The 14,270-nt window shown below is 54.1% G+C and overlaps 5 protein-coding genes; 3 read left to right on the top strand and 2 right to left on the bottom strand.

Annotated features, from left to right (window-relative positions):
• Nucleotides 1-655: 655 nt before the first annotated feature.
• On the bottom strand, nucleotides 656-2,347 carry RCC_00661 (related to proline-tRNA ligase; the record flags this gene model as incomplete). The annotated part of the gene is made up of 1 exon (XM_023765817.1): nucleotides 656-2,347. One exon carries the CDS (start codon nucleotides 2,345-2,347, stop codon nucleotides 656-658), a length of 1,692 nt encoding a protein of 563 aa, XP_023621585.1.
• A 1,805-nt stretch (nucleotides 2,348-4,152) lies between these two features.
• On the top strand, nucleotides 4,153-6,031 carry RCC_00660 (related to SH3 domain protein; the record flags this gene model as incomplete). XM_023765816.1 has 2 exons in its annotated part: nucleotides 4,153-4,550; nucleotides 4,603-6,031. The coding sequence occupies 2 exons, from the start codon at nucleotides 4,153-4,155 to the stop codon at nucleotides 6,029-6,031; spliced, it is 1,827 nt and encodes a 608-aa protein (XP_023621584.1).
• Nucleotides 6,032-6,889: 858 nt separating this feature from the next.
• On the top strand, nucleotides 6,890-7,705 carry RCC_00659 (uncharacterized protein; the record flags this gene model as incomplete). XM_023765815.1 has 3 exons in its annotated part: nucleotides 6,890-6,990; nucleotides 7,182-7,215; nucleotides 7,277-7,705. 3 exons carry the CDS (start codon nucleotides 6,890-6,892, stop codon nucleotides 7,703-7,705), a joined length of 564 nt encoding a protein of 187 aa, XP_023621583.1.
• An 81-nt stretch (nucleotides 7,706-7,786) lies between these two features.
• Nucleotides 7,787-8,897, bottom strand: RCC_00658 (uncharacterized protein; the record flags this gene model as incomplete). XM_023765814.1 has 2 exons in its annotated part: nucleotides 7,787-8,714; nucleotides 8,767-8,897. The coding sequence occupies 2 exons, from the start codon at nucleotides 8,895-8,897 to the stop codon at nucleotides 7,787-7,789; spliced, it is 1,059 nt and encodes a 352-aa protein (XP_023621582.1).
• A 388-nt stretch (nucleotides 8,898-9,285) lies between these two features.
• Nucleotides 9,286-13,926, top strand: RCC_00657 (related to Rho guanyl nucleotide exchange factor; the record flags this gene model as incomplete). Its single annotated transcript, XM_023765813.1, has 1 exon — nucleotides 9,286-13,926. The coding sequence occupies one exon, from the start codon at nucleotides 9,286-9,288 to the stop codon at nucleotides 13,924-13,926; it is 4,641 nt and encodes a 1,546-aa protein (XP_023621581.1).
• Between the last annotated feature and the right edge of the window lie 344 nt (nucleotides 13,927-14,270).

Below are 14,270 nucleotides of genomic sequence, written 5' to 3'. Positions count from 1 at the left end.
GTCGTGATCTACGGAGCATCGATCGTCGTCGCGMTCCGTCTGACTTTGTTGGCGGGTCGCGTCATGTTCGTGAAGGCATTCTAGATCAAGCACGCGAATGAGGGACAAAGTGCGAAGAAATCTCAGACGCGGCTGCTGTGAAACTCAAAGACAGCCTGCCAAATCCAATGCAGGTACACTTCCCAAAATTAAGGTCAAGGATGAGGCAAGCTGGCGGTGTTTCACGAAGCGGGGGAGTTTCTCTTGTCCAGAATCCAGATGATGAAAAGGTCGCGTCGACCGGAGACAGTGCAAATACCTTACTACTAGGTAAAGTAGTGAACAGCGTGCCTCACCACACGAGCAAGCCCAGCGGCGGAAGGACGAGGTCCAAAAAGAAGGAGAATGTTAAATTCCCGTGCAAATAAGGAATCGACGGCAGACAGAGGATGCAAAAGAGTTCCATTCATTTGATTGTGAACCCCATAATGAGACCAAAGCTAGACCTTGCTGGTTGCCACTCTATCAGCAGAAAGAGTATGTAAACCATGGCATCCTTTCAACAACGCCATCAACCCACCGCAATGCATCCCAAACGTCGCTAAAGTGCACCACTCCCCATACATCCTCATTTACGTTCACATCATACCTCGTGCTTCATCACTACTACCGACCGCTAGTAGCTGCGACCGAACATCACCCACTTCTGTGCCTTGCTCTCACACTTCGGGTTGATGCACTTCTCCTCCAGACCTTCTGGCTGCACCTCAGGGATACAGAGAGACTTGGCGCCCATGGAAGGAGCACGCGCGTCAACCTCTTGACCCTCCACGTTGGCAGCAGAGTCCTTCTTGATGGTGTCTTCACACTCGCCACCCAGACAGTGCGATACGAGCAAGACATTCTTGCCGTTCAGTGTTGGAACAAAGTCCTTCCACTCACGAACAATCTTGCGGTGGTCGGCAAACTCCTGGTTGGCTTTCTCGAACATGTCCTTCTGGATGGTCTCGAGCAGCGCGGGAACCTCGGTGCCCACCGCATCGATTKGGATGGTGTCTTTGCCCTCCCGGTCACGGCGGGATGTGGTGACAACACCCTTCTCGAAGTCCTTGGGGCCGAATTCGATGCGGAGTGGCACACCCTTCAGCTCCCAGTCGTTGAACTTGAAGCCTGGAGAGTAGCCCTCCCGCAAGTCCGACTCGACACGAACGTTGGCGGCCTCGAGTGTATTCCGCAGCTCATCGACCTTGTTGTAGAGCTTCTCACGATCCTCCTCTGTAGTCTTCGCAGTGACGCCGACGGGAACAATTACAACCTGCACCTCTGCTGCTCTGGGAGGAATGACCAAGCCCTTGTCATCTCCGTGAACCAGGATCATCACACCGATGGAGCGGGTAGTGAAGCCCCAGCTGTTCTGCCAGACGTGAAGCTTCTTCCGAGCCTCGCCATCCTTGACCTGCTGTGTGGGATCCTCGACGGTGATGTCGAACATCTTGGCAAAGTGCTGTCCGAGACAGTGAGATGTCGCYGCCTGAATGCCTCTACCCACGGCTGGGATGAAGCCTTCAATGGTCTTGGTGTAGTGTGCGCCGGGGAACTGCTCGTTCTTCGTCTTTTGACCCTTGACCACCGGGACGGCCAGGAGGTCTTCGTAGATCGACGCGTAGTGATCCAGGATCTCCATGACTTCCTTTCCAGCCTCCTCCTCGGTCATGTGTGCAGTGTGACCTTCTTGCCAGAGGAACTCTCTGGACCGCAGGAAGGGCACAGCATGCTTGAACYCCCACCGCACCACGTTGTTCCACTGATTTAGCTTGAGAGGCAGATCACGGTGCGACCGAATCTTCTTGCTGTAGTAGCTGTACATGGCCGTCTCGCTGGTAGGGCGAACGGCCAATGGCTTGTCCAGCTTGGTCTTGCCGCCATGTGTGACCCATGCGACTTCGGCCGCAAATCCCTCGAGATGCTCCTCCTCGCGCGTCAGGTTGGCCTCTGTGATGAAGAGGGGAAAGTAGGTGTTCTTCACTCCCATTTTCTTGATGCGCTCATTGAAGTATCCCTGAATCAGCTCCCATATTGAGTACGAGGCGGGCAGGTAGATGTAGCAGCCAGGCACGTCGGTGAACTCGAGCAGTTCACCCTTGAGGATGACCTGCTGATACCACTCTGACAGATCTCCCGACTTGGGCTCTGTGATTCCAACCAGCACGGGTCCATCGGCCTTCTTCTTTGCCGGCATCTGCTGTGTCTTCGCTGGCTTTGGGGCCTTGGGCTCCTTCTTTGGCTTGTCTTTCTTAGGCGCGGTCGTCGCAGCGGAGCCCTCGATGTTCAGCTTCTCGAGCTTCTCCTCAACATTGTTGTCGGCCATGTTCGCGTGGTCGGCTTGCTTAATGTTGAATAATCGCGTGGTGTTTCTCAGAAATCGCAGAAGACGTGTGCGAGTGCGAATGCGAAAGATGTTGCCCCGCGAATTCGAGTCATGTTTTGTGGACATTGAATTCATGCACGAGCATTGAAACGTGACTGTGACTGTGACTGTGACTGATCCAAAGACCTTCTGCTACATGGTATTTATTTGTTCGCCAATCTGGGCACTCATCGAGTCATCKAGCACTCACCGGCGAGGGCAGATCYAGTGTACCTATACTCCAATCGTGCTGCACTGCCCGCCCTGTCCAATCTTTTACTCCGCCACGCCAGCCCGCCAATTGACTCACAACATGTCAGCCGATGGCTTCGAAGGAGTATGGGATCAGTCGCTCCCATATTGCACTTGAGTCCAACTTGCACATGCAAAACAGCCAAGAAGGCCTTTGGGTGAGGCACTTGTCCTTCCAGGTTCGTTTCGTTGATCTCTACTCCGAGGGGCTCGACCGTTACAGCTAACTTAACCTTCCCTTGGTAAGGTATGGTACATAAATACATAGCACGTATGCTCAAACTTCGTAGACCGGTCGTCTGAGGGTTCCAGAGCCAAGTTACAGGCTGGCGGCTCGCTCATTTTTTGAACCGCTCACACAGTCGAGTGAGATATGGCTGCTTTGCTTGATCAAAAGAGTGCGCTCGTACGAGAGGTGGTCCGCGCTCTGCACAACGCCTAGTCTCTTTGCTCCATCGCGTGGACGCCGTTCAAATGTCAAGCTGAGATTTTCGTCGCAATTCGTCTTGCGCTTATCACTGCTGCAAGCACATCGTTGTATGGCAACGTCGTCCAGGCTGTGCATCTCGCATGCGCCAACCTTCACTACCTAGGTAGAAGTCTAAGACCTCCCGGCGTTTGCGATTGCCGAGAGGGTGACGCCGCCGTTGAGTACCACCATCCTCACTAGTACAGCAAGGGGAGAACGCAACACTTCGAGGATGCACAGCGCAAGTCCAGTTTCATGAAACGCTGCTTGCCGCTGCACAAAGCCGTTGTCGACGGTCGTTYATCGTCGTTGCGATGCTAATCGGTACAGCGAAGAACTTCTCCTAGTCCTATCGAGATCTCCTCGTCATGTCCTTGCGTCGCGTGGTGAACAACGACGGCGCGTGGTTTGAGACATCCGGATTCGGCGGTTCGGACAAGGGTCAAGAAAATATCCCCTGAGTTTCACCACATTGTACTAGGTAGCCACCTTCACATATCGACGACTCGATGGGTGATGTGTTGTGGATTCGCGAGGAGCACCAAGAGGTCGCGTTCTTTTTGCACGGTTGCAGAATAGGTATTGTTGTTGACGGGAGTTGCTGGTTTTCCACACGAGGATGATCGTCGCAGTCCCAGTCACCCAATTACGGTCCCCGCCGCGCACAAACGGCGAGCCGTACTCCGCGCCAATGACGGCAGTCCTCCAGGGTTCAAGGTGCGGACCAATTTCCCGAACGCAGCACAGGCCATTGACACGCTTACTGTGCTTGACAAGCTCGAGCGAAGAGCGCAAYGCTCTCAGCAGGGATGAGCCTCCTTCCTCTCTTGGCTGTTGTTTTGCTCCTGCTTCTACGTCTGTCGCTCGTTCCTGGCCGCATTGCTCTCCCCACGCTCGTTTAACATCAACTCCGACCCCAGCATGCCCGTCCGCACCCACACTTCCACCCGCAGTCTGTGAGGTGCTCCGCCRTGAATCCACACGCCCAATCGGACGCGATCGACACCAAGAGAGAGAACCGCAGAGCGCGCCAGTCGGACGTCCGATGCACCCACGCAGCTTCGACAGCTGCAACGCGGGCTGGATCAACAAAGATGCCGCGGCCAAGTCAGGTCTAGGACATGAGCGGTCAGGCACCATGCATATGCCGTACCCCGATCACCCACAAACACATTCCACGCTGCATCGCAGGAGACGAAGATCAGCTGCCATCTCTCCCTCGACCGCGATATGCGTATTGCTTGCTGGTAGCATATCGACGGTCATGGCTCAGGGCTGCATTCCGCTCGCCGATTCCAATGCTTGCCGGGCGTTTGGTGTGGCCTCCATCTCGACGGATAGCGCGGTGGCGGGTCTATTTCCTTTCCTTTACTCGGTCGACAGCGTAGCTTCATTTGATTCTGGCATCGCATCGTACATCGCGGGCGGCTTTACTGAGCAGCGGTAAGCAACCGACCTACGACTCGATGTATCTGGGCCGGACTGACGATATCAGATATCAACAACTAATAGGCTGCGACAATGTTCAGCCGGGAAACACCACGGACTTCTACGCCAGATATACGACCAGCGTACTTTGCAATGCCATTGTACAGAACTCGATTGACGCCTGCGGTCTGACGGGAGAAGCAACGAGACCACTGTGCGCCAACGACTGCGCCGACTACGCTCTGAGTGAGCAGAAAATCACAGCAAGCAACGTTTGCGGTACCGCAGGCACGAATGCCATGACCCAAATCCGCGCGGACTTCACCAACTGTGCTTTGCCCGCCATGTCAATCACGGGCGACTGCATCCAGGCCGTAGATAACCAGCCCAATGACTGTGGCTATGACAACAATCTAGGCGGACTGTGTTCGTATTGTGCGGCGAGCTCGCCTAACGCGACGGACTCTTGCTGCGTTTTCTCCAACACCACCACTCGCTGCGAAGGTGTCGTTCTGCCAATTGTCGCCACCGCCTCTCTACAACCCATCGTCACTTTCACACTGACGGCCAGCGGGTCTGCTGATACTTCGACTGCAGGGCCCACTGTGGCGTCTTCTGAACACAAGAAAGGCCTCAGTGGCGGAGCCATTGCAGGAATCGTCATCGGGTCCATTATCGGTGCGATATTCCTCCTAGCATTGATCATCGGCGCCTGCTTGCTGTTTCGAAGACGCTCAAGTCGTAGTCCGGCTACGAGCGTCTTCAACCAGCCTGTTGGTCGACAGCAGCCTGACATGGAGTTTCACGACGGGTCCAGGGACCAACATGAAGGGCAAGCCGGAGTTCTATCTGTGCTTGGAGTCGGCCGCGTTGCACGCATGTCTGCGCTGGAAGGGACTAGTAGCTCTGAGCGTGCAGCATATGGGCTCGGCGGGTACCAGGAAACCTCGGAGGAGAACACGCCAGATTCCAGGCTCGCGCCACCCACTAAACGCAGCGGATCAGTCTCGAGCGGCTCGCAACGGATGGGCATGGGTGCGCATATAAACACCTCGCCCAGCTCCGCTGGCGAGTTCACTTCCCCAGAATCACGCGGGCAGAGCGAGCAGCTGGATTTCTTCAAGGACTACTACTCGCAGGATGAGATTCGTCCAAGTGATTTGGTCTCCACTTTGTGGGCCTACGAACCACGGGCCGGAGATGAATTTCAGCTTGAACGTGGCGATATGATCAAGGTGCTGGGCATCTGGGACGATGGCTGGGCAACAGGAGTGCGAGTCAAACAGAGAGCAGAAGACTGGCGCGACGAGTCCAAGATCCAGCGGGATAGTGGAGTCAGTAGTGGTCGGCGATCTAGACCCACGACCTCTGATGAGGGTGAAGTCAAGGCTTTCCCGCTGGTATGCGTCTGTCTACCGCAGCACTGGCGCAAGACCATTGACGGCGATTCGACTGAGGGATCTGGCCCCGGGGCATTTCCAGACCGCGGCGCCTAAACTCAAATTGATTACGATTCACGGATTTCACGGAAGGCGGTACAGTGCAGCGCTTTTGTTCGGGTGCTGTTGCCTGTCTCGACGCAAAACTCTTCCTCTTCAGAGCAGCGCAGCGCAGATATCACAAAGGTCATCTCGCATTGCTTTCCTGTTTTATACCCAGCCTATACGGCTTAGCGATTGATCTCCTACCAGCGCCTCCTTTTGTTGGCGATTTGGCCATGACGACCCGGCGACTTGAACACATCTTGGATTGAATCCGTGTGAAAAGTGCATTAGTCAGGATGCAAATGAAGTCTCGAGGTTGTGGCAACCAGCGTGCCAGAGACAGATACTATACTATGTACATATAACAGTAAATAGATCTATGTAGCTGCGAACTTTGAGTCGCCTTCTGCAATACTGTTCGTCGCTTGAACTTCACTCGTTAAATATGTAAAGACCTTCAACCATGTCCGTCATTTCCAGAACGTGCGTTGCTCGGAGTGACTCGTAGCCGTCGTGCCATGTTCATGGCACTTCTGTGACTCGTGATGTCTAGAGGAACCTTGGCAGTACTGAAGAACCTTGCGAGTGGTCTTGATTTGACTGGTATTCCGCGTGGAATTTCGGAACCGCAAAAGGACCGTTCGCCGAGCTTTTGGTCAGCAATGACGCCAAATTTACAAATGTTCAACCTGTATGAAGAATTTATCTGCTAAACAACAGCAAAGATGTTTCTCGTAAATGCTTCGACCACTGAAGCGTGGCTATTGGCTCCCTGCAGCACGAACATATCCCGCGATATTGTTCGAGGAGTCTCATACCTGCAAATTTTCGAAAACCTCCCCTGCGAAAATTTCCCAGCCGTTCAAGAAGATGTCTGAGGAGGGAACAACCAAGAAGGCCGAGTCCACGGTCGTGGCTGATTCGAAGATGGAACAAAAATTGCCAAAGCTCAGTGCGCAGGATTTCCGGGTGTAGGTCACATTGAAGCACGGGAGGTTTTGCCATTGCTTGTCTCAGAGGTCGCAACGATTCGCCAATTGATTTAGTCTTGCCCTCGTCCATGATTTGCCTGTTCAGCGATCGGCGAATTTGAGACATGCCAGCGAATATTCTCCTTTTACCGTCTAAGATACCTGCTAACACTTCCTGTCCTATGATCTAGGTACAATCGTATGGCTGAGCATATGGACATGTTTGTAGGTCGGGAATGGGCCTTTGATGCATCTGCTTTGACTGACACGAGTTTGCTATGATCAGCACAACTCATTTCGACAGACTTGGGATATGCTCCATCGAGCGTGCAGCAGCGGCCGAAGACCTTCTGGAATGTCCATTCGTCAGTTTTTGGCCGCTGGGGATCAATTCGCACACCACCTTACCGTACATCATGGTATTGAGGAACAACATATATTCCCAATTCTCGCGAAGAAGATGCCGTGTTTTCTACCAGATCAGGAGCTTTTGACACAGCACAAGGGCATTCATGAAGGCTTGGACAGGTTTGAGGCATATTTGAGGGACTGCAAGACTGGAGAGCGAGAGTTGAGGATGGAAGAGATGAAAGAAATCATGGACAGCTTTGGCACAGTGTTGTGGCAACACCTGGATGATGAGGTGAAAGCGCTGGGAGCGAATAACATGCGGTTGTACTGGACCAAGGGAGAGATGGCAAGTCTCCCGATATGAGATTGGTTTATTGTGCAACTCCACATAGGAAGAGCTCCTCGCACAAATTGTCTTCATCAGTGCTGCCAGGTAATCGATCTTTCAGCCTCTCTTGGAAGCGCGAAATTTTTCATGCCACTTTCTCTTTGCGCCGAGCGTGGTCTTTGTTTCGTTTTCATCGTTCGGGCTGACAATAGCACCTTTCGCATCGACCACACTCGCGGTATGGGTTATGCTGTTGCCACCAGGCTGAACAGTATACGATCCTTTCAGCACAGGGAGCTGACAGCTGGCACGCCATGACTCTGGCATGAGGTCCCTCCACGCTTTCAGAAACGCAGCGGTCTCTGTCGGTCTGCCTTCGGATCTTGCTTGAAGTAAACTCAGGCCTACAAACTGGATGCACTTTTCCTTGTCAACGGCGACAATGGTTTCCGCTATAGGCTGTGACACCCCGGCGAAGACTGCAGCAACCAAATCGGTGGGCCAGTCTTCGGCCAAGTCTACCGCATAGCCTGGGATGTCATTCTTTGAGAATGAGGAGCTGAGGTCGGTGCCCTCTGCTGTGGCCGCGGTAATCGCAGCTTGCCATATCTGGACTTTAACCTGTCCGCTGGGCACGAAGCATCCTTGAGGACTGGTCGATTCGAAACATGCTAGTTCAGACCAGCCAAGCTCGCACTCCGCTTGACTGAGCGGGATGTGGGAGTAAAGTTCAGCTCTGGACGTGCTGTTCTGTGACGAGTACTTGCCAGTCGAAACGTATGTGGGCAGCGCAGCTTTGATGTACGGCGCTGCAGATTGCTTCTTAGTGGGAAGGAGCTCGATCGTGGAACTGCATTTGGCCACTGTCTCGATCCCAGTCCTTGGTACACCGCCGCCTTCATCGGCACACTCGTGAGGCTTTGTGAGGTAAACGCTATTGGAGGAGCTGACCTGGCGGATGTCGTACGTCTTTTCCGGCGTACACAGGACTGCATTAGCATCCTTTGCATTTCCATCAGAGTTCTCTTTGGATTTGAGCTGCAGTCTGTGGAATCCTTAGCTTTTATCGTAAGTCACAGCACGACGCTTGGTCATACATTGGCGGGTGATCAGATGTGGAGAGAAGCTCGAGCAGATCTGCGGGAAGCTCAAGAAGGCGATAATGCTGCAAACTGTATTCGGGAAGCACAGTTATGGGCACGCCAGCGGTGGGGTCCTGTGTTGACATATTGGAAGTGATTGCAGCCTCGCAGTGGTCGCAACGATGGCAGCTTGTGGAGTCAACGTTGGGTGTGTATATTCGATGCCCAATGTGCTGAAGCTGAAGCTGAAACTAAAATGGGGCGCGTAGTGCTGGCGCTAGCAGGGATTGGGAACTCCGCCTCCGTACCTGCATGTACGGGTATCAACCAACTTATCCCAGTCGCTGCGCAGCTTCTTGGTGTGACCGCGTCTTGTTGTTTACGCATGCAGACGCGCAAACTTTTCTCCTCGCGCGGCGCACGATGAGTGAGTGGACTGGACCAGCCATGAATCTAGAAACAGAACRGCAACAACAGAAGTAACGAGACTACGATACCCATAACGATAACACGAACAACAACGATACCCACAACATGGCGACGGTGACGGCGGCGATGCCGGTGCTCACCAAGGAGCTGTCTCTATTCCACACCACCGACCCCCTGCTGGGCAATTCCCCCGTACTCGTCTTCCATGGCCCCTCTGCATCTATTGGCGCAACCAGCTCGCGCATACAGGTGCACGTCTTCACACCTGCTGGGCTAGGCTCCTACACGCGCCTGTCTGTGTCGCCCAATTCGCCATTCTACTCGGCTGTGAGCAATCTACCGCGAGAAGAGCAAGGTGATGAGGTGTGCCGTGGCCTCGCGTTTGGTCTCAAAAAGTACTTCTCGGAGCTTCCAGGCGCCGTAAGGAAAACATGGTGTGCGCAGTCCAAAGCTCCGTCACTTTCGGCGCTGTTTGGTGACGATCATATTGCGATTCTGGCAACTCGCATGACGAGAATTGAAAATGTGGAGGAAGTCATTGGAGATCTTGCAGAGGCCTTTTGCGAGCAGCGACTCTCGTGGTTGGATGTGGACGTCGTCCTTCCTCCAGGAACGATCAAGGAAGCATCTGGTATGGACGGATCGGAAGATATTAACGATGAGGAGTTGCTGAAGCAGCGATATGGGCGGTATTCTGAGCTGATCGCGAGTTTGGGTGAGGTTTGCTTCATTCCAACATCGAAGATCAAGCGCGCACCCTCAAAGGCGCTGGCTATCGGAAGGACAGCATCGTTCCGCCGGCATAACAAGGAGAATGTTCGCGATCAGTTAGCGGAGCTTCTCAACACCGAGGACAATTACGTGAGCCGAGTAGGGGATCTTTTGCGCTATTCCGAGGACCTGGGATCGGATCTGAAAGAGCGGCATCAGAGCCAACTTCGGGAGGTATTCTCGCCAGCCATTGGTCAGATCATGAAGACCAACACTGGGTTCCTGGACGAGCTTCGCAGACTAGTCGAGGAATCTGAGGAAACAGCCGTGCAAGACATTGAGCGTACATCAGAGGACGAGAATGGACCGGAAGGTGAGGCTTCTGCAGATGCCTCAACTGATGCGTCCGGTCTGGTGCGTGTTGCGCAGAGTCTCTGCGAGTGGCTCCCACAGTTTGCCGAGTGTTATACAGACTACCTCAGCACCCATGCCCATGCCTCACAAACACTACGCGCACTGCTACGGAACGGTGACTCCCTTGCCGCAGAGCTTCAAAACATTGGTGAACAGAAGCTTACGTCTCTTATGATTGAGCCGGTGCAACGACTTCCGCGGTACAATCTTTACATCGACAGTCTCTCGAAGCAGCTCCCCATCCGACATCCGGCATTGAAGCTGCTGCTCAAAGCGCGAGACATTGTTTCCGGATTGTGTGCAGAGTCTGTAGTCACGGAATCCTCTGCTGTGATTGATCGACTGCGTTCACGCACCATTGGCTGGCAGGCCGACGTCGATATTTCCGGTCGGCTGATAACGGCCATCGACTTTGTCGAGCTTGTGCCGCCTTACAGACTTAACAGGCGTGGTGGCACACGCGGTATCCTACTGCTCTTTACGGACGGCATGATTGTCGTGGAAAAGGCCGCCGCATCCAAAGCTACCGCCAGAAATTTGCTCACTGAGATCGAAAGTGGCTCAATGCCATCGAAATCGGTCGAGAGCCTCCCCGACGCTGGAAGCGATCTTCACTTTGTCCGACGATTGCATCTCGACGATGTGCAGTGCACCGAGAGCCATGATGGCCAAGCAATGCAGGTCATGACGTTCTTCCAGCTGAGCATGGGCGCGGTACCCGCCCAAGAGCCCATACTGGACTCCTGCCAAGTTCTCCAATTGGAGAATGCATACGAAGGCAGGGCCGCACGATTCGTAGAAGAATTGTCCAAGGCAAGGGTAGAAGGCCGCTTTTCCGAGTCCGAACGCGAGTCCAGCCGTTGGGAATTCCGTGCCACTGACCTCGCCTCTGACAGCCTTGGTCTTCTCAGTGCAGTTGTTGAGGATTCCAACAATGACCATGTGAGCTTGAGAAGTAGCACTTCGCTGGTCCGCATCCTGGTAGATATCGACCGCCATGCAGCACCACCACGAGCAGGCCAGAACGGCATACGCACGATAGTTGCTCTCTCGCCGACAAGAGCAGGTGACTGGAGAATGACCATCGATTCAATTGATGGCGCCGTCGGGCGCGAGCACCTTGAAGTTGCGGATCTCGTGCCTGCAATTCGGAGGAAGCTCGCTACGCTCATAGGCGTGCGCCTATCCATCGAACAGACGGCATCGACGGCATGCCTGCTGGCAAGGAATTCTGATCTGTTACAATCCATTGAGCTGCACAATCAGCCTCAGCAGGGCGATGATGATCAGCCGCGGCTGACACCTCGCGATCGCGTCCACCGTCCCAAGTCACCAAAGAAGCTCCTCTCCAGCTTTCTCTCCAGCGTCGGTCCTGGTAACGAACCACCGCTGCTCAAACGGGAGCTGCCTGGTCTTCCAATGCCTAATCCAAACTTTCGATTGTCTACCGTGGCGCCAAAGCCACCAAGCAGAGAATCGCGACCATCTTCTAGAGACCAACCATTCTCCAGCTCTACTGAACACTTACCAGCGCCGAGCCCTGCGAAGAAGCTGGAAGACACTCTCTCAGCCTACATACTGGCCCTTCAAGCCCGGAAAGGCAATATTGTGGGGAAGAATCTCAAGATGCGCGTTGTAGCGGACGAGCTCCAAGTTAGCGAACTTTATAACAGTCTCCTGGAAGATCCGAACATGATGGTACTTGCCGCTCAAGCTCCCCTTGATGTCCTGTTCGCCTCTTTCGAGAAATTCTTGAACTTGGTGTGGATAGAGCAGATTGGCCAGGTCATACCCAGCGTAGTCCTTGAAGAGATACAGCTCAAGGCTGAAACACTCTTCCCGGCCGACTTTGACCAGTTCTTCCGCACCACTGTTGCCAAGCTTGCTCCCCAAAATCAACGCGCTTTCAAGGCCATCATGAAGTTGCTCGCCGAATTGCTTGACGGAACCGGCAACGATGGTGATCGTGGCATCTTGACCGCTGCGTTTGCAGAGATTCTAGTAACAGATGGCAACCCTCACGACTACATTGCGCTCATCGACCGGTTTGTGGATGACACCGAGACTTATTTTGGCGAGCCTGTTGAGGCCCCAACCCATCAACGTCACGACACTGGCTCTGTYAACTCACACAAGAGAACCCGATCTGCCAACTCGGCTTCACTTACCAGCAATACTTCATCGTTGCGTAGAAAGTTTGGTTTTGGTACACTTACCCGCGAGAACAGCAAATCTGAGCAGGAGTCCAAGGTGGCGTCTGTATGGCGTACTCTCAGCAAAAGCACGCGTGGCGACACAAGCCCTGGCCCGACCCCAGTCAGCAGCTTTTCAAAAGGCTCTCTTTCTCGCGCCAGGTCGGTCGAGACCGAAGCCTCAACCATCGGGAGTCGGCCATCATCTTCAGATGGGCTCAAAGCGCCTAGCCATGGCGACGCTCCGTCTCTCGCTCGGACGCCTTCGAGTCACAACTTGACGACGATCGGAGAGCACCCGAGCTTCATACCGACGGGTCCACCCAGGAAGAAACGGCGTAGTTCGCTGTCCGATCTCAAGATGCTGGACTTCTCGCCCAAGCGGGAGCAGCTCGACCCACCAACTCCACAGCGGCCACAGCTACTGCACACAATGTCAGACAGCCCGGCTCTCCCAAACACAACGGTACCCTCAACTCCATTGCCGATATCTCGAGGCAACAGCAATCGGTATGGCACGCCACAGCAAGGCTCGCCCCGCTCTCGACTGCCGTCGTCATTCCGCCGGGACTTGTCACCTGGCCCAAGCAGAGCGCTCGGGCACAGTAACAGCGAGCAGCAGCGGCCAAAGACTAGCGGAGACAGACCAGATGTTGTGATCACAGCACGGCCAATATCGAACATCCCGAGTCTGATGCCCAAGCCTAGCTTAACACAGAAACACGCGCCGTCAACTCCAGCGCGAGCGGGACTGTCTGAAAGACAGGACGGCGGCAACATAGTAAAGAAGCCTTCTCCGCAGCCCGAGAAGACGGCGCTTCAACGCCGCATGACTGGTCCCGAACTTGCCTCGTCCCCTGCTCCGCGTAAGCTCCGCATGCAGTCTCCTCAAAAGTTACGCGAGCGCCTGCAACAAGAGCAGACTAATGTCGCTGCCACGCACATCACCCTCCAAGAGGAGCTCAGCAAGATTGGCAACGAATTGACGTCGACATCCAGTCCCGCCCGACCCGCCACTGCTCGTGGTAGCAAGACGTTTACAGGTCGTGGGTCGATCTCCCAGCCGAGCAACATGGATCTTGCGCAGCGTGTGCTCAAGATGGAGGGTAGCCTCCCCAAGCAGATGGACGAGCTCAGCCGGCGTATCAGCAGCATCCAAGGCGATCTCACGTCTTCGCTCAGTGTCTCGGAGCAGAAATGCAGAAAACTTGATGAGCTTTATCGGGAAGCCAATGGGGAGAACGAGGCACTCTATGCGCGCTTCAATGACGAGCTAGGACGCATTCTGAAGGCTGTGAGGGGCGGCGAGGGTGTGGAAGAGTTGAAGAAGAAGCTCAAGGAGGCACAGTTGGAGGCTGCCAATCTAAAGCGGGAAACGAGTCGATTAAAGCGAGAGAATGTTGGTCTGAGGGCGCAGATGCGGGAATGAGCAGTGTCCTTTTGCATGCCCAGATCGCTACTTCTCCGAGATGTTCAACGATTGTTTGAGTACGAAGTATTTGATAATGAGATACATATCGTAATGATCCATATGTCTGCCTGCAGTATCATGTCGCTGTGCTSACACTGTCACATCAATCAATCGATGTTGCCTACCTAGGTACCTTAGACTGGGTAGACCCTGAGCAGAATGTGTATAGGGTTGGTCACCTTAGGGTTGGGGTAGTGTCCCTACTATCTTTGCTCTGTACCGCGACAAAGTATGTCAAGTGCAGCATTTGATCTGTACGATTATCATAGCAGAAATGCGGCCCTCTCGACACGGCTATAGGT

The sequence above is a fragment of the Ramularia collo-cygni genome (assembly GCF_900074925.1).
Source record: "Ramularia collo-cygni strain URUG2 genome assembly, contig: RCC_scaffold01, whole genome shotgun sequence".
NCBI classification, from domain to species: domain Eukaryota; kingdom Fungi; phylum Ascomycota; class Dothideomycetes; order Mycosphaerellales; family Mycosphaerellaceae; genus Ramularia; species Ramularia collo-cygni.
Note: the sequence above shows the minus strand (reverse complement) of the source record. Positions and strands in the feature narration are given on the sequence as shown.